Source organism: Mycteria americana, chromosome Z (genome assembly GCF_035582795.1).
Source record: "Mycteria americana isolate JAX WOST 10 ecotype Jacksonville Zoo and Gardens chromosome Z, USCA_MyAme_1.0, whole genome shotgun sequence".
Taxonomy (NCBI): domain Eukaryota; kingdom Metazoa; phylum Chordata; class Aves; order Ciconiiformes; family Ciconiidae; genus Mycteria; species Mycteria americana.
The window spans coordinates 77,809,108-77,828,437 of record NC_134396.1 but is presented as its reverse complement, the minus strand read 5'-3'; the positions used below and the strand labels follow the sequence as shown (position 1 = coordinate 77,828,437).

Sequence of the window (19,330 nt, the reverse complement as noted above, 5' to 3'; positions counted from 1 at the left end):
CAAGAGCTTAGGTTATTTCACTAAAGAAGAACTGCATGTGATAAATGAGTACCTTCCTGCATGGGAAGCGGGGATTTTTCAGTGCTTTTGTGCAGCATCCATTGGCCTGACGTGTGGGCACAACAGTACTCGTTACGCTAAGAAATGACACTCCTCGTTCTCCTGTTGACTCATCGCTACCTGGCATCACTTTTCTGACTGGTGTCATAAGTACTCGAGGGTGATTTTTGGTATTTGACTAGCAGGCTCAGGCTGAGGGCGATGCAGAGCGAGTAGCGCGTGGGTCTCCTGTAGCATTACACAGCAATAAATGATATGAGCAAGCTGATGACCAGGCTGGTCCAAGATCACTCAGCAGGCCAGGAGGATCAACAAGGAAAGACTTCATGGCAGTGAGACAGCATCCTGGTCTCCCACCCCATTTCCATGTCCAGGGATGCTGAGGTGCAAGTTGTGCGTTGTGGCAGTGCTATGGCTCTCCAGACCTGCTGGAGAGCAGGTCCATGCCCAGTGTCTCCAGAGGGTGAGGGTGGAGGATCTCAGCTTCCTTTGCCAGTACAGCTGTGCCTGGTGCCTACCGGCGCAGGGCATGGACCAGACATTTAATTATGAATGTGTACTGTTTATAAGAGTCTGTTCTGTACTCTGAATTGGAAGATCTTTATCTGAATCATTTGTCATCGTAGATTAGTTATACATCCTTCAGGCTGCTTCACGAAGCCCTTCTGCGTATGAAAAATTTTCTCCTCCATGGAGCCTTCTTAGCCTTGCTGCTACTTCCCCACCTCACGACTGGGTGGAAAACTTTGCCTGATATCTGATGGCATGTCCAATGTCAGATAAAGAGCCCCGATAAAGAATTATCCAGTATTTCCCCTTCTGCTTTTCTGTTTTTTTCAGACTTTGAAGGAGTCAGTCATATTGTGCTCCGCTTGGTGTAATTTGGTTTTCTGCCACACGTGCACATACTTTTTTGGCGAAGGAGCGTGCATGCGGTGTGCATGCGGGAGGAGCATTTTAGTGGGAAGAAGGAGGAAGCTGCTGCTCCTCTCTTTTGGTTGTCTGCAATAATAAATCACAATTTCCCATTCCCTAACTGCGAAAAGAGTTATCTCCGTGAGTTTGTGTGACCCCAAAAGTTTCAGTTTACATACCCTCTTGCTCAGAGACCTTGCCTGTGGAGACACTTTTCCTTCCTGAAGTTACTCAGAGGTTGCAAGAGTCGAAGCTGAGGCTTCAAAGGACAGGAAGAGTGAGTGTTGTCTTATCCTCTGGCTGAAGTGGAAATCCAGCTGTCTGTGTTTAAATAACAAGGGCGTCAGACTCCACGTCCATCTGTGAGGTGCTGAGCTTAACGCTCAGCTTTTCTCATTTTCTTTTCTTTTTTTTTAAGTCTGGCCTTTTAATAGAAATTAAAAGATAGGCTGACATGTTTGTGTGAACGTATGATAAAATAGGGGCAACTTCTTAAATAGCCAACATCCAGAAATCTGTGGAGGGTTTGACCTGCTTGATGTTAAACCAGTACAATTCTCTCTATTTCTCTAGCTATAAAATGAAATATAAGGAAACTGACTATTTCATTGAAAAATGCACCAGTGTGAGATTTGCATAAAGCTGTAATGAAAGTTTTCCATGTACCATTCAGACAGAAGCAATGAAGAAGTAATGCCATTTTACCCTGTTGTATTTGATACTTAACATGTAAAAACAGTTATTTACTTGATTGTTTCACATTCATTTCACTAATATGATTGTTCACTTGTAGACTGAGTTCTGGATTTACACATTTATTAAAACACGAGAAAATTATTTCCATAACTTACTTCAGGCCACGTTTTTCATTAGATATGAACCATTACCTTCGTGATGGTAAAACATCAAAAAAAACCTCCAACATCTTGTATCATTTCATTTTCAAGCCTTGTGTATTAATGGTTTTGTTACACACTGATTTTCAGGAGCAGTTTATTTCAACTAATTTGTCACCACAAAGATTTAAGATCACTGTGTTTTATTTAACTTTATCTGAGTAAATAGAATTCCAAGAACCCGCATATTCTGGTTCAAGGCTTTTTAGAAGTTTTCACCCCACATGATGCAAAGGAGGAGCCCAGCAAGACAGGCTGAGAGTAAATTACTTGTTTTATTGATCCGTTTTATATGCGTACTGGTTGTTTAGATACAGCAAGGCTGGTCCACTGTAATTTAAAAGATGTTCAGCTCAAGCAAGTGCCTTAGGAAGAACTTTTCTTCTGGTGTGAGAAGGGTTTATTTCTGCGCAGCCCCACTTCCTAATCAATTTGAACTCACCCAAAGTAACAACCTCAGAGATGTTGACCAGGCTCAAATCCCCGGGGCTGAAAACGGTGGCGGCACGGTGCCTGACTGGGGAGCAGATGAGTGTCTCTGCCCTGGAGCAGTCGCATCCCTCAGATGGGTAGACCAGATGGCCGAGGTTGGTAGCAGCATCAACAACCCAGCTTCTATCTGCTGCCACCCTTCAGCGGAGCCCGTACAAGCTGCGAGCTACCGCGGCGAGTCTGACAGGCGGCGACTGGAGGAGTCACCGTAACTCAATCATCTGTCTGCACCCCGAGACCCTGCTCCTCCCTAGTCTGGAGCTTCCTACAGCTCCCGTCAACAGCAAGAAAACTGGCGGGGTTTGAAAACTCACTCATATTTGCTCAGCGATAGGTCTCGGGGAGCGTTCAGCACCCCGCTCGGGTACGACGGGGCACCTCTGATAGAATGTCAGCTGTGCATCACTGCTAGGGGTCAACCATGCACCGACTGCTCCTCTTAAATGATGTTAAACTGTCCCTAATGGCTGCAAGATGAGGCTAAAAGTCTGGCACCCAACGTACGTTGAAACAAGGAAACATTCAAAATTATGGCTTGTGATTTGCCCGTGCTCAGGGCTGACTAGGGCTGTGAAAGTCTTTGTGAAAAACTGAGACCGGGCTAGCAAGTTTGGGGCAAGAGGCTGACAGCGCTCCCAGTTTCAAGCAGAGATGCCTCTGCTTCCTAGTCCACCTAGATCTTGACCTTTCTTGATGCTACAGCACTTTGAACTTTCAGTGGGTATGGGTCTAGATGGTTCTGATTAAGGCAGTTTACTAATAGGTTTTTTTTGTTTTTAATTTTATTTTATTTTATTTTATTCTACTTTATTATTTCATTTCAAACTAGGCATGGCGCTGAAATAGCTATGCAGTGCCTCAGAAATCCAGGTAAACCAAGAAAAAGCAAAGCTGTGACCTACAACATAAGGTTTTACTGGCAAAGATGTATCAGCTAAGAGCTTGAAAGAATCCTTCACCACCCCAGCCAAGATAACTATGTTAGCAAAACCTCTAGTGCAGGTTTTGCATAGCTGTTCTAACAGAGGAATGCTCTTGCTGGCTGAGCTCATGTCATTTGGAGAGGTGATGCAGCCTCCTGCCAGAAAAACTCCTGCATCTCTATTAAGGGGATGCTGCTGACACAGACACATGGTAAAGCCAGAGCAGAGAAGGATCTTCTGCTGTGGCGGAGGTTTAGGTGTGATCATGCGCTCACAACGTCTTCCACTACCCAAGTCCAAAATAACCGTGAATACAAAACAAAATACAGTTTAGCAAACTATGTGGATTTTTCAAATACGATTTTCCTGGGGCTCACGTACTGCGCTGGACATACCCAAGCTACCTTTAAACAACCTGGCTCAAGTATCAGATGCTCTTCAGCATTAGTTGTGCCAAATACTGCACTGCTAATTTAGGCTGCTTCCTGGCAGCATGAATTGGCCCTTGTGGAGCTCCACATTCCTAAGAGCGGACCATTTTTGAGCTCTTATATTAGAGGCAAGCCAACATCTCCCTGCTGCAGTCAGCAGCATAGGAACGTTAACACTTAAACTGATCAGGCTTCACTCTCTGTTCCTGGTTGAGATAGGTGGAAGTTGTTGATGCTTCAGAACTTTATTTTCATGTCAATGAGACGTACAGAGATTTCCCTGGCACGGATCTCCAGTTTTGGGACGGCAGACTGCTGCTGTCGGGAGGGAGTACCAACTGACTGACTCCAGCTAGACCCAGCTGCTCCAGACCTCCTTTCCCGGCTATCACTGCAGTCCTATTCCAGCAGCCCAAAGGCAAATATCTCAGCAACCTTCACCACTGAAATATCTTGAGATGCATTAAAAAAGGGGTTGGCTTTTGTTCGCTTGAGTGGAGCTTTTGATGGGAAGAGCTTGACCAAGCCTTCTTGTCCAAAGTACATTTTTGGTCTGCAAGGAAACTATGTGCAGAATGCCAACATTTTGTGCTCCAGTCCGTGGAGGATGCCCCTTCCACCCATGTGTTTTGGTTTGAGCTGTTGTGGGTGAGATGTAGTGGACCCATTCAAAGATTTTTACCCACACAGTACCATAAGAGTTTATGTTATGTGATGGGCTTTCTATTGAACTGTTAGGCTTCGTTCGTACTAGACAAATTGCTGGGAGGTTTGTAAGCGAGGTGGGCCAGCATCCCTACCCGTGGACCTGTTGCACCTATTAGCACAACCACCCGTGTTTGGGAACTTGGTGTTCTCCACGTTATTACAGGTCCTTGAAGGCTTTTCTTCTGTAAGCTCTCTGTCATAAGACACTGGGGACAAGAGAAGTGGGAGAATTGCATTATTAAGTTTAAAGTTTTAATAAAGCTGAAGCCTGAGGCTTTTATACTAGAGAGCCATGAGTTTTGTTTGCACTGTTCACATAATATTACCAGCGGAATTTTGTGTACCGTTTTTTTGTTGGTTTTTTACTGCGCTATGCATAAGGGAGATGACCCCTATGCTTTTTTAATCTTGAGTTATTTTAGAATTAAATATTTTTCTAATCATGATTGATTTTAAGAACTTATACCCCCAATGTAAGGCATGTGTGGAAATTTTCAGTAGAAGTTCTGCAACAGGAATTGGCTTACAGTGTGAACTGTGACAAGTCCTAGACTCCAGATGCTCTAAAGCAATCTATTTGAATATGTTCATGCATTATTATTACTGTTACAGTGTGACTTATTGCTGTAGAAAGCTATCACAATTGTAGATGTAACAGCCAATAGATCTGTGAACAAAATATCGGAAAGTACTTGGCTATGGTCATTCTATGATTGTATCTCTCCAGATATTTTCTTCTCCTGTTTAAAAACTGGTGTGTATCAGATGCTTTGTCTACTGTAAGCAGGGATTTTATCACATGTCCGTGAATTCATTTAGGGAAAATTATTCTTCTTGCTAATTGAAAATGGGAACTAGTTTAACTTTGGATTATTTATTATTTTTGCTATGTGCTGTTCAAGCGTAGTTGCTCTGTGATTCTAATCCCTAATGAATAATATTTTACAAAACTTGCAATCTAACTCCATTTTAAGATGTGCAAAAAACTAAGAGTATTTCAGAAATTCCGGAATTCTATCCAGGAAGCAGTGAAAGGTCTTGGGAATCCCAGACTGACAAACTCACACTACAAACAAACAGAATGATATGCTTCATGGTGAAGAGAATTCTTTCTCAACTGAAAAAAGGCATTAGCTCAAGTGCTAGCGCTACTTGGTTTGTATGAGACTGAGTGAAAGGGGAGTTGAAGGGGATCTTGAATGACCGTAGACATGCACCAAGCTCCGAGGAGAGCACATGAAGTTACTAAGAAAGAATCTGCACATCCTTCCAAAAGTGTTAAATACAAGTTGCCCTCTCACACACCATTCCCAGCACATCATTTCTTCTCTCTTTCCGTCTACCGCCGCTTTTACAAATGTTTCAGAGTCCAGCTGATCCCGTTTTGATCCACCAGAATTTCTACTGCAAAGTTGTTTCACTTCTGGAAATCATTGAGGACATTTGGACAGGGGCTTCCAGTTCAGTTTCCTCTGAAAGGAATTCAGTTTGCACACGCCAAAACCTCTTAGAGACTCAAACCAGTATGAGACTACTGGAGACAATGGAGGACTTGCGTCAAAATTATATTGCTCCAAGCCAAATTCTTATTGTAGTCATGCCCATTCAAGCCCAGTGCATACCATGTGAACACCATACCACCACTGAAACTGTGATAGAAGGCAGGGGAAGTAGATGAAAGGTTTTTTCAAAAGTTCAAGAGGAAGTAAAATTTGGGGGCATTTTTTATTTCTTTTTCAATCCATTTTTCCTCATACCTAATTACAAGCAACTCAGAGAAGTAAGTAAACACCACATCCAAAGTGGTGGAGGATGATTTGATTGTCTGAGCCCATAAAAATAAAAGAGGCGTGTTTTAACATCCTGTTACCTTTCTCAGAATTTTGGATTTTTTTAGCCATTTTAAATTTGTTACAATAGGTATAAAGAGTATGGAATCAATGCTGCAAAGAGTTACTCCCAGAAGCCATTTACCTGAAGTCTAACTGGGATATTCATGGATTTTCGTGTTTGCAGGATCAGACCTTTGAGTCACCTCTTAGCATACTGATGCTTTCATTTGAGAAGTGTGCTATGCTATAAAATATACACCAAAGATGTATTTTATCGTCTATTCTAAATATATGCATACACACTAAATATATTGTGTATGTAATATATGTATCACACACTGTTTTGTATGCATATACTACACATAATAAAGGTATCAACCTTTTGTCATTATAAAGTTATGATGATAAATGTGTAATATAAACTTACAGAGGATTGCCATCTAACCTTACAGACAGTTTAGCAGTAGAACACTTATTAAGTTGACCAATAAATAGGTAATTAATATATATGAATTTAATGAATGCATTTTTAGGGGATTTCAGGTTCTTGCTTATGTAAGTGATAGAGTTGAATACTTGTGCAAATAGATAATTGACGTTTTCCCTTGCAAAGTGAAGGAACAAATGTTCAACCACTGAGATAGAGACAACTTTCAAAAAGACGCCTGAACGCTTTCTAACTTGTTGCAGTGAACACTCGTGTACGACTTGCCATTCTAAGGGAATCAAGTATAAAGTAGTGATGATACATGGTTAATAAATTACAAACCCAAACGTTACTGTGACTACAAAGAAGGAACACAAAGACAAAGGTAAAATGGAAATGCCTCAATAGAAAAGATGGTTGGGAAGTCTAGAGGACCCAGAGTGGTGTATTGAGTGATTCGGTAATAAATGAGAACTCGTTTACCTACCAGAGAAGTGCTGACTTACCTACTTCTGACTATAAATGAATTATTGGAAGCAGAAGAAGGAATGTAGGGACAGAATGAGCAGAGCCATAAGCCGTCCAATGAGATGTACTGTAAGCGCAGAGAGATGGCTTCCTGCAAAATCTATTCAGCTAAGAATAATTTAAGATTGAAAATGAGCATCGAGCAGGAAATTAAGTAATTCCTAGGCTGTGAAATCTTCCTGTCTATGGAATTTATTGATGTACCAAGAGTGCAAGGCATAAAATGAACTTTAGACAAAATCCTTAGGTCTTTGTTTGCAATTGTTGCTTCCGTAAAAAACACCATTACCCTGGAAAAAAAAATGTAATTTGTAGTATTGTAAATAGTCTGTGGTCTATTAAATGTCTTCAGTTTTAGCATGTCCACTTTAAGTGACTGCATGGAATAAAACTAGTCCTGGGAAGTGTAAATCAGGCATCCCATAGCATCCTTCCCTTGGAATTTTGTACAACTCTGTAGTTATATCAAATTTGAATGGCAGCTGGGTGCTACATTTGTGTAGAATGTTAATATATTTTACTCTAACAATTTTATTCTGCTCACTTAATTTTTAAAATGTATGTGAATTCAAAACTATTTTTAGAAAAGATAAATATATTTCAACTGTGAGCTATCAGTCCATTGAATCTGAAGCATTTACTGAGTATTGAAGCTTCTGTAGCCAAAAGCACATAGGCTTCTTGTATCTTCTTGCAGGATAAATTGTCATCCCTGATAAGAGGGTCTGCTGCTTGAGCATCACCTGGATCTGTTCTCCTTGCTTATTATTATCAGTTAACGTCCTGTTGTAGCAGAGAACTTGAGCTGTTATGGTAGAAGCTAAGTGTCCTGGGTTTGGCACGCTCTGAAGTGACTTTCCTGTGTCACTTAAAGACGGACACATGAGACTTCTTGTTTAAGTGAAGGTTATACCCTTGATCCTTTCTCCACTTGATATATTGTTTTTGTCTGTTTTCTTTCCAAGTTGGCTCATAAGGGCATGGATGCCTACCAAAACTTATTTCTTCTGGGCTGGACATAGAGAAATCTGTAACTGAATCTCAGTTAATCCCTTCAATCCCTCTTTGCTGCTGCATCCGTGAGCCCTTGTCCTGACCCCAGCACTGTGGCTGAGTTATCAAAAAACCTCACATTGTCAGCCTCAGTCTCTTTGCTGATCTTTGTGAAGAGAATACCATTCTGCAGGCATCCACAAAGCTGAGCAGCAAGCACCAGCAGCATGTTGGGTATTGCATACTGTTCCCCATATCATATATGATCTGAAAAGCAAAGACTGCATGTACCATGTGAAGAAAGAGTAGGAAGAGATGGTGATCGATGGCTGCCACGTTTTCCGTGTGCATAGGGAAATCAAGAATAGCAAACCTGAGCTAGGTCTAGAAGGGGAGAAGGGAACTGCATGTCTTCATTTCCTTGTGATTTGAAGAAAACGATGATGTTCTTAGATGAACGGGGTGGCTAGTTTTTGAAACCGAAATGTGGGACACAACCCCTTGAGAAAAGACTGCTTTTCCAAAGCAGACTGTATTTTTTCCCCTTGCTGGTCATTAGCAGTGCTTCTGAAGACCAGCCCTTCATGGAGGAAGTCATGCTGGAACACAATGAGCTGGTGACGATTTTAAGCTTCCCCCAGCATGTAATAACTCCGAGTAATTGGTAGGTACATGCGCTTCAAGGACAATGACATTTTTGCGCCTTTGCCCGTTTAAATCACATCATTTTGTGCAAGACGGTGCAGCCAAATGCATGCTGGAAAGAACAGCACTAGTACAGGAATATTAGTACGTATGGCGTATTTCTAAAGCTTTTTCAATATACAGCAGATTTAGTTCAAGTTGGGCATGTGTGGCTTACAGGTCTTGTTTTTAGGTACCATCTCTTTCAGAGAGCTTTTTTTCTGGTAGGATTTCTGAGCCAGTCTTGTGGCTCTTATGTGGAACAGAGGGTCCAGTCCCTTAACTACACTGTATGTGGTGCTGGGTTTAGGAGAAGCCTGGGAACACAAGCTCCTGACAGCCTAGCAGGACCTGCAGCCCTTCAGCAGAAGGTCTTTCTGCAGATGCTGTCCTGTTTAGAGAAGGAGGGTGATGCTACCTTACCTGTTATGTAGAGGTAAAGCAGTTGGATCGTTGTGATGGCTGGTAAGAGAAAGGACTAGCCACAGCCTTCCGAAAAGCACCCTGGCTTTCCCCTGCCATCAAAGGGTCGTCTCTTTGGTGATCATCTCATGCACGTAGCTCTGCCTGATAAAGGGGACGGTAAAGTTGCAGTCTAAAAACCAATATTTTCAGATGTTTGGCAGATCTGAACCACATTTGGGGCCTGGTGTAATTGTAAAGAACTTTAGAATAGAATAGAATAGAATAGAATAGAATAGAATAGAATAGAATAGAATAGAATAGAATAGAATAGAATAGAATATTGCAGATGAGATAGATACTCATTATGAGTCCAAGTTCTGCTGAACCAGGCTGGTCAAAGGTCTGAGTGACTCAGCCCTTTGAGAGACAAAGCATTCATCGGTCGTTGAGATGTCCGTACAGGTTTGGGGAGGGGGATTGTATCGTCAAGGAAAACCTTTGTTTTGAGGCTCCACCTTCCTCCAGAGCTCAGGGGTTTCATCCCCAGTTTAGCAGAATCACTGGTGGTTCCTACAATGGCCTGAAGATCATCCTGAGAGATTCACTGTTCTTACGTACAGTTTCACAATGGAGGAAGTTTTGCCATCTTTATATTTACAGTGAAATTTAGTATTCAGATGTTTGTATCAGATGTTTGGCTGAAAATGTCCGTATTGTGTTACAGCTGAAAGAAGCTCACCTTCTTACAATAGATAAGATGTTTTGTCCTAAATGTGTGATTTTGTCACCCATGCAACTACCTGTTAATGTCCCATCCTCCAAAAATTCTAGATATTAAATATGCCCCACAGGAGGGTAGATGATGAAAAAAACCAGTATGTATAGAAAGGCTTCACATGAAGAAAGACTACTCTTAAGAGTTTCTTCATACGCACTTGCCCAAGATGTCCTAAGCTCAGCTCAATTCCTGAGTCATGTAATACTGACATTACCAAAGGCAGAGTACTGGGAAAGGTGAGCACCTGATTTCATCTGGAACGGGGAGCTCCACATTGGCATTACCTGGCCAATAGTGATTAATATTTTTCCCTTAGAATACTAATTCCATTACACGGATTTTAAAATATACATAATGTAAACAAAAAAAAAAAAAAAAAGGCAAGACATGATAATTCAGAATATACTGCGGTTATGGAGAACTGGAAGTAAGAGTGTTTGGTCAAAAGGGTTTAGATGTGTGATATCTTGAAGAAACTAGGAGATAGTTTGCATAAGGTATGGAAAAATGCTACTTTCACATCAAAAATTTGGGTCAAGGTGTTTATTTTGAAGTTTCTGATGCAAAATATAATTAACATCCCCATTGTAAAAGTCTCTTTTAGAGCAGTGTTTTTGGAGGTGCAGCCTGTATGCTGATACGCAGTTACTGGAGCATGAACAAAGAATGCCAGGTTTTAGCAATGTTGTATATGTTGCCATTTATCTAAAAGGAAGCTGAAAAAAACCCATTAACTTTAGTGAGGCATACACGGTGATAAAGACACTAGTTGCGAAATGCCGGTTTTATAAGTATGATTCATTATACTTTCTTTGATCCAGTGTTACAAATTAGGGTCACTCGTGTCAGGAGATTAAAACCTTTTTGTCTCTCTTTGATATCAAACTATTCTTTCCCAGTCCCTTTTATCTTGCAGAGCAGCGCTGAATTCCACAGCATCTTTGTCAGTTCGCTCATGTTATTTGCAGCAATCATTTAATTGGTTTTAGAACTAATATTATTTAGTCATAGTGTCATTTGCAACAACAGAGGCTCTTTAATATCCTAAAAATGTTGAGAGGCTCCAGCGTTAGCTGGGTAAGCATGTGTATAAGAGAGACCACAAAGAATTTTGGGACCATGGTGGGAGTGCAAGGTAGCTAAATTGGATGGAAAAAGAAAAAAACCCATACAAGTCAAAGTAAGATTGTACATCAGAAAAACTACAGCAATCTACTGAAAATTAGTAGATGATAGTCATGAGTAGCTTACAGTGAACCACGGGTACCAGCTTCCCTGAAGCACAGAAATAGGAACTTGGAGAAGCTTGTAAAAGGTGTCCTCAGGGAATCTTCCATTTTTTCACTATGATACCTTTAATCCTAGAATTGTCAAGCCACATGGAAAATAATAGGACTGAATAGTTCAGTCAGTTAAAAGTTAGTATTATTTCTTTTATCAAAAATATTAGGTCTTTCTGTGTTTCTGGAGCTGTTAGGATTTGTATAAACTTTAAAACAAGTGAAGTCAAGTATTGAACTTGTATTGCTCTTTCTTTTTTAATTTAAGATCATTATCTGTGACTAAGCAGACTCTATTCAATAGAAAGAAAGAACTTAAAGCCAATATTTTTTAACAGATGATTCAACGAGAGGCAGAAGTAAAGAATAAGGTAACTGCTGTGGCGTTGACAGACTCTGTTCACAATGTGTGGCATCAAGAAGTTGGGAAAACTATTCGAGAGTGGATGCGAGAGGTGAGGCCGGGTTTTTTTAAAGGGTTGTGGTATATACGTCTGTATGTGGCTCTATAAACATGTCTTTGTCTGCTGACCTCTTCCTTTTCTTTAAGGTATGAAAGACAGCACATTACAGGACTGTGGAAATTGTGTGCCCATACCAGCCCCTAAAATAACTGAGATTAAAGCCATTTCTGAACTTCAGAGGTAGCAGTCAAAATAATAAGAATCAAGTCCAGCGTTTCTTCCTGCTGCACAGCAATATAGACACATATACCAAGGCAGCCCATACACTGCCTGATATCTGGAGCAAAGTCCTGGGCGCACCCAGCGCTCCGGGCTTGATCTGGCGATGGTGGAAAAGCCCCTTTAAGCTCTTTGTGACTCAGTTTGATGATTTGCACAACTGGCAAAAAATCCTTTCTCTCAGCAGTTTTATGAGATGTAATTACTTCTGAAGTGCTCCGAGGTTTTCTGATGAAAAGTCGGAGTATTTGCTACTGTACACCTACCGACGGCGAGTTGGTCCAAGATGGTGTTGGTTCATGGCCAGCAAGCACCAAGTTCCACGCTTGGGTGAAGGATGATGCCGTGCATTCTTTATTCATTTAATACTTAAGTATGGGGCTGCTGAGATTTTAAAAATCCTATTTTTTAAAGTGAGACCAACTAAACGTCGGTTTATGAGTCTCTTCCTCGCCAGTTCAGGCTCATGTCCATGTTTTCTGTGTTCCCGTTGCAGAACGCTAAAACAATAGGTGCACGTGGCAAATTTAAGCTAGTTGTACCCTGAACTATTTGTTAGACTTGACTTTTTCCCAAGGATTTAGTGAAACTTTGTGTATAGACTGCCTATTCCCAACTTAACCTTACAGTTTTATAGGCCATGACTGATGGGAATAGAGAATCACCTGGGATGCAGTCTGACAGCTCTGACTTAAATGTTAAAAATATAAAGAATGGTAACCCCTACAGGCTCTGTCAGAAAAATCCCCATTTTCTTTATGGGAAATCAAAACCTTAAAATATATGTTATGTAGTAAAACTGAAATTTTAAATCCTGTAATTTGAATCTGACAACTCCATTTTTCTTTAAGCATTTAGTCTGAACAAGACAAGTGCATTACCTTTAATTTCATTTGCAGAAAGTAGATCTTAAAGAATAAGTTAAATGATTAATGGCCTAAAAAGTGGATGGAGTGTCATAACTTACATTAGCATTGAAAATCTCCTATAAGAAAGAAGAATTTTACATATGTGAAGTATGGCTGAGTGGTATTAAGACTAGCATATCACCTGGATATCTCTTACTTTAATCAGGTTTAAGGCTACTGGTAAAATGAATAATAATTAAAATATACACCTAATCGCTGCCTGTCTGTAGGGCTAATTGCTGTCATTGAAAGAATGAATTGTTAAAAAAGTAATTCTTCATTGGAGCTATCTCTCCTGTATCATTGGTGGCCTATTTTTAGTACCTATAGAAGTCATGATTTTTGAATTTATTAGGAGCTGTGATGAATGATAAAACAAATCATCCATTTACATATCTTGACACTGCTTTCGAGAATACTTGCTTCTTACAGGCAAGTGTCACATTGTATATAAAAGCTGGTTAATTGTGTGCTAATCTTCTGTATTATCTCCAGCTCTCTGATGTAGTGTTCTATCAGTAGTTAATATTAATTTTACTTATTTCAAATGAATGTAATACTTCATAAAAATTCTACTTCTTTTATAATTTCTACCATCTTACATTTGCAATTTCACATTCAGCTGTTAATTAAAATTATACATGCAAATTGTAAAATGTATAATGCTTTACTACTTTAAACCTTAAAGCCTTTGTGAAATACTTCCATTTTAACCATTTTTTACTAAAAAAGTTACATTACTGGGTAGTGTGTTTGTTTTCTTTTTTTTTTTTTTTTCCATCGAGTTCAATAGTTTCATTGATCTACTGTTTCTTACAAAAATCTGCCATGCTTTGTGAACTTCACTTTCTAATCTCATACAGCAACCCTTCCTTTATGTTGTTCCTGCTCTCCCTGGTCCCAGAACAGTAGGGTTGCCTTGACAAATCTATTCAAAAGCCATTCCTCGCCCTTTATTGGTGGGGACTGAAGCCTTTGAAATTCTCTCCTCACTGCAACACAGCTGACATCTTCTTCCAGACAGAATGAATTAAGGAAATACAATAAGACACTTGATCTACCAGTCAAGGATCTTTCCACAGTGAGGACGGACTCCATGGTGCACAACTAGGGCAGCAAGCATCTACAAATACACAATACATGCTTGTTTACCAGAATAGCAATCATCCATTTTTACAACCATGATTGATGGGATGATTTTTTAGAAATCTGTCAGAAAATTCGTTAGGTCTTTCCAAAAAGTTGTGCAGGTTTTTTTTTTAATTTTCCCCTTAATGAAGTTAATCAGTTTTTCAGAAAGGGAAAACTCAGATTTGTAGTAAGAGAAGCCATGCAGATCTCATAGTTCAGCTGGCAATCCTATTAAAAATGTAGTTGCTTTATAATTAAATCTTCAATTCAGTAGGTTTGGTGTAGTTTCAGCATATTTTATTAAAAGCATATTGTTTAATACTAATTATACTTATTATTTAATACAAAGTTATTATTATTATTATTAATTTTAAAATAATCATTATTATTTAATTCATAGAATTCTCTGAATAGATAGCATTTGGAGCATCACATTTGAAAAATTCATGGTAAATTCATCCTACTCAGAGGTTCAGGAATGAAAGGTAAATGTAAATGCTTCCTGAACACAATTCCTCAAAGACTAGTATTCGCATTTTTAAACGTTCATGCCCAACTCATCTCAGCTATATTTCCAATTACTTGAATATTAACCTGCTCTTGATGGCTTTCATTCAGTTATGATCTGTTGTTTTGTGATTTCACAACCATTCTTTCCGCAGTGTACTCCATCAAAACACCCTGAAAAATTCTGATTTTTTAATGTTGGCAAGCGAGCCGGCTCAGTGTTTATATCAACACCTATTTAACAACTACAGAAAGGAAAAGCTTAAAATGTGCGGCGGGTAATTCAGGCACTGGTTGGTCCAAGCACCTACTTCAGTCCACTGGCACTCAAAGTAGGACTTCCAGACATGCTATTTAAGCACATTACGAATCTCCCGGATTACCGTCTTACTCTTTTTACTTATTTAGAATGAAACTACGATGTTTCATCGCCAGTTATTGAGAATAAGCTAGTGTAGTTTACCTTCCAGTCCCTGTTGGGACTGCTATGTAAATTAGTTTGAGTATTTTGATGTGATCGTCATCCTTATTTACAAAGTCTGTATTTATTTTTGCTCTGAGTTTTTGGCTTACCCAGAAATTGCCTGCCTGCTCTTACAGAACTGCTGCAACTGGGTGTCCAGCTCCGAGCCCCTGGACACTTCGGTGGAGTCCATGCTGCCAGACTGCCCCCGCGTCTCTGCAGGTATGTTGGTTTGCTTGCAGCCAGCCAGTGGACGTGTTTGTGCCCAGGAGCAACTTGGTTATTTGAAAACGCATTTCGTTCTGAATGCATTTTAACCCTTCTGCGGCAAGATATGGCTGAAAGCATACGGCTGCTGCTATTTTATACAGCCCGCTGGGGTTTTTTTGGGTTTCTTTTGCTCTGTGTGGGATTTTAAGTTCTCTTGTCTAGTTGTAGCTTATATTTTTCTAGTCTTCTTTTCTCTTTGGCTTTAAGTAATTAGTGACATTATGGGTAGGAGCTTAAGAAAAATAATAGCGATGATGCAAACTGGGAAATTTATCATAGATCCTTGAATAAATATCTAACTTCATGTAGGCAAGAAGGTTTTAAAGAAGTACATTAATGAAAGGTAAAACTAAGTGAAATAAGACACTTAACCTGAATCCTGATCAACAAAAGTCTAGTTTACGTAGCAAATTATTTACGGTGTCCAAGAATCTTGATGTGAGATTTCTGTTGTTTTGGAGATACTCAGCTACGCTCTTTCATTAATGAATCATGAATCATAAATCATAAGGAGCACATGAAATAATACACAGAGACTTTTGTTAATGTGTAATAATTCCAGAAAGTAGACATAGTTGTCAATGTAACAGGAAAATCTCAAATCTCTGTAGGAAAGTAATCTAAAATACATAAAGCTGTTACTGAACTTTCATGTTTGATTATCAGATTTCCTAAAAGCCGTAGGTAGCGTATTTCTGTAGAATATAAAATCAGGTTCAAAGGAAGACACAGCCTATACAATATTAATTTAAAAGCTGGAACAGTGTTTGACCTTGCTCTGTGCGACGCAGTTGTTCGTTTGACAAGTTAGAGATTCATATCTGTCTGGATTTGTGAGGTTGTTAATGAGACCTAACCTTGCAGATGAAATTTGGTTTACTGCAGGATATTTTTAAGGCTTGGAAAATTTAACGGTACTTTGTTTGAGAGCTCACAACCAGAGACCTGTAATCACATTTCTGCTGTGGGTAGGGATCTAACCATGCAGATCATCGGCTCTGTACAGACGCAGTGCAATAGCATTGACATTGCTCTTTAGTGCTTAGGGAAATGAAATATTACTAAAATTTTCATAGATTCAACATTCGTTTACCAACTTTTTGCTACTTTAGGGGAGAGTACTGCCGTTTAAAAGAAAAATATTGTTCAGTAGTAGAATTCTTTAAAACAGGATTAAGTTTCAATCTCTGACATCTGTGTTGCTGTTGTGCAAGAGTGCATGTTATAGAGGTCATTTAGTCAGGTAAATAGGGGCTTGGATAGCAACCCGTCAGTATTTACAGTACCCTTGCCAATACTGAAAATCCTCCGTCTGAGCTTCTCTTCCCTTTCTTTCTATTCATCCTATGTAAATAATGTAAAAGGTATTCCATAAGAGAAATCCTAAGTGTTATTTAAAAAACAGACTGATGCTTTAATAGGGGTGTGAATAAGTCTTAATTTTACATTTCTATTGAGGATGGGTCATAGTGGGCATAATGTTTATACTCCACTTAATGAACTCCCAGCTACACTGAAGTCTTTGGCAGAAGAATGAATTTGAATGGGCTAGGATTTCAGCCAGTAAAAGTTGTAGAAGTTGGCTATTTGTATTTCGTGCATACGTACAATGCCACTAGATTAAGATTACTGATGTTTTAGAAGTTCTTGTCAGAGATTTTGGACAATGATTTAAATGGAAGCTAACTCTTTCCAGCTTGGTTCTTTATAATATAAGGACAGTTTAAAATAGTATCGTTTTATGTGATTACTGCTGAACTATTAATTTGCTCATATGTTTTTGTTTATATTTCTTGTATTCATGTCTTATATGGACAACTGCAAGACATTTACAGAGCAACAAGTGAATAATTCCTACACTGTGTTTATATGAGCAATGGCATAATCCTGCATTAGGGTGATCTGTAATAAATTTATGAAATGCTACTAGATGTAGGAGCATTATTGTTTACTGTAAGAGATTTTATTTCACTCGTTTCCTGAGAATTGCAGTACTGAAATAGCCCACACTCAGATACTGGCAGCATTGCCCTTGGTATTTCAATGAATCGCAGTGAGAGCAATCAGAGCAACGAGACGAGGTTTTTTAAAATAAGCCTTTTGCAGAAGGAAGATTCACTTCTCTTTTCTGCTTGGAACCCCATCTTTTATCTGTGTGTGCACTGAGAAGTGAATCCAGGAATAACTGCTTCTCGGTCACATCTCATGAGCCAGCTTTTGCAAAAAGGGTCTGATACTCAGCCATTCAGCGTGCTGGGGTTTACAGGCAAATCCAGTTTGTTTGTGAGCAGTGCCTACTTCAGATTATGTCAGTCTCTTGCTCGCATTTCCCTTAAAAATCACTAGGGAGAAATAAATGGCCATCAAACTGGAAAAACAACTTCTATTTCCAGATAGAGTTGTTCAAGCTTTTGATTAGAGCATTATTAAGTAATTAAAATGTTTGCCATAATTCATTTATGTCTTACTCAGTTACAAAAAGGAATGAATACACTTTAATAATTAAACATTGTGGGCATGAGAACAACAATACAGAAAAAGCAAGCCATAATAAATCCATTCTCTGTCCTTGTGGCAAGAGATGGGATGCTGTGAAGGTCCCACCTTCATGGTCTTTCCTCCACATCTCAAGGATTTGGTTGCATGCTAGTGTCATAGTTTAACATCTTCCTGCGACAGGTTATCACCACACCGAAGGGATCGTTCTCTAAAATTTCCTATTTAACACAGTTGTCCCATGTGGTATATGGAATCATAAAGAGCCTCTCATGCTGTGTTGAGAGACATATCTCCCAGCTCAAACATCTTCCATCAGACCCGGAGCTCCTGTTGAGGCTATCTGTCCAACACTACCCATCTTGTTACCCTTCCCATATTTTTCCAACAAGAACAAGGCATTCTTCCTCAGCAGAGGAGAGTCCACCACTCTCCCTCTGTCATTTATCTTTTGCCGGTGTCATGGTTTAGCCCCAGACGGCAACTAAGCACCACCCAGCCGCTCACTCACTCCCCCCACGGTGGGATGGGGAAGAGAATCGGAAGAGTAAAAGTGAGAACACTCGTGGGCTGAGATAAAGACAGTTTAATAGGGAACGCAAAAGTCGCGCGCGCGAGTAAAGCAAAGCAAGGAATTCCTTCACTGCTTCCCATGGGCAGGCAGGTGTTCAGCCATCTCCAGGAAAGCAGGGCTCCATCACGCCTAACGGTGACTTGGGAAGACAAACGCCATCACTCCCAATGTCCCCCCTTCCTCCTTCTTCCCCAGCTTTATACACTGAGCATGACGCCATACGGTGTGGGATGTCCCTTGGGGCAGTGGGGGTCAGCTGTCCTGACTGTGTCCCCTCCCAGCTTCTTGGGCACCTGGCAGAGCATGGGGAGCTGGGAAAAAAAGTCCTTGACAAGTGTAAATACCGCTTAGCAACAGCCAAAACATCGGCGTCTTATCAATATTACTAAAACCCAAAACACAGCACTACACCAGCCACTAGGAAGGAAATCAACTCTATCCCAGCCGAAACCAGGACAGCCGGGCACGGCTGTCCAGCATCATCCCCCTCTGCTCCTTCTCTGGCTCACAACCCTCCCTGGTTTCCAGCTCTGGAGCATTGCACAGGTAAGGTCCTCAGCTGTGGCACTGCCACCGCATTGGCCTGGAGGACCCCTCTGTCAGTCTTCAGCCTTCAGTCTATGTTAAAAAAAACTTATCTCCTACCCCCTTCACTTTCAGCCCTCATTAGGGACTTCTGTTAGACCTGAGGTCATCTTCTGCCTCAGTCTTAATCCACCTACGTAATGGAGTCAAACCAGAAGACCTCTCTTCTGTCTCAGAGGAGATGGATCCATTTCCTATCTATCTAAGACATAAGCAAATGTAGGGTGGAGAAAGGTGAGGACTTTAAAAGCAGTCCGTACATTAAAGATCATCACATAAAATGGAGCAGGGGTGGGAGTCTTACTGGTTAGGAGATTGGAGGTCAACTTGTAATTTGACACAGACAACAGGATAGACGTTT

At 40.2% G+C, this 19,330-nt stretch overlaps 1 protein-coding gene across 8 annotated transcripts in view; it reads left to right on the top strand.

Moving 5' to 3' along the window:
* ARB2A (ARB2 cotranscriptional regulator A) overlaps positions 1-19,330 on the top strand; it is a 271,831-nt gene that overhangs the window by 183,079 nt on the left and 69,422 nt on the right. For 7 of the 8 annotated variants that reach the window (XM_075526511.1, XM_075526513.1, XM_075526512.1 and 4 more), the window contains 2 exons: positions 11,691-11,807; positions 15,182-15,266. In XM_075526511.1, coding sequence (XP_075382626.1) covers positions 11,691-11,807; positions 15,182-15,266 — 202 coding nt within the window. Of the gene's footprint in view, positions 1-11,690; positions 11,808-11,902; positions 13,561-15,181; positions 15,267-19,330 lie in introns of those variants that run through there. The other variant, XM_075526516.1, reaches the window with a different exon arrangement.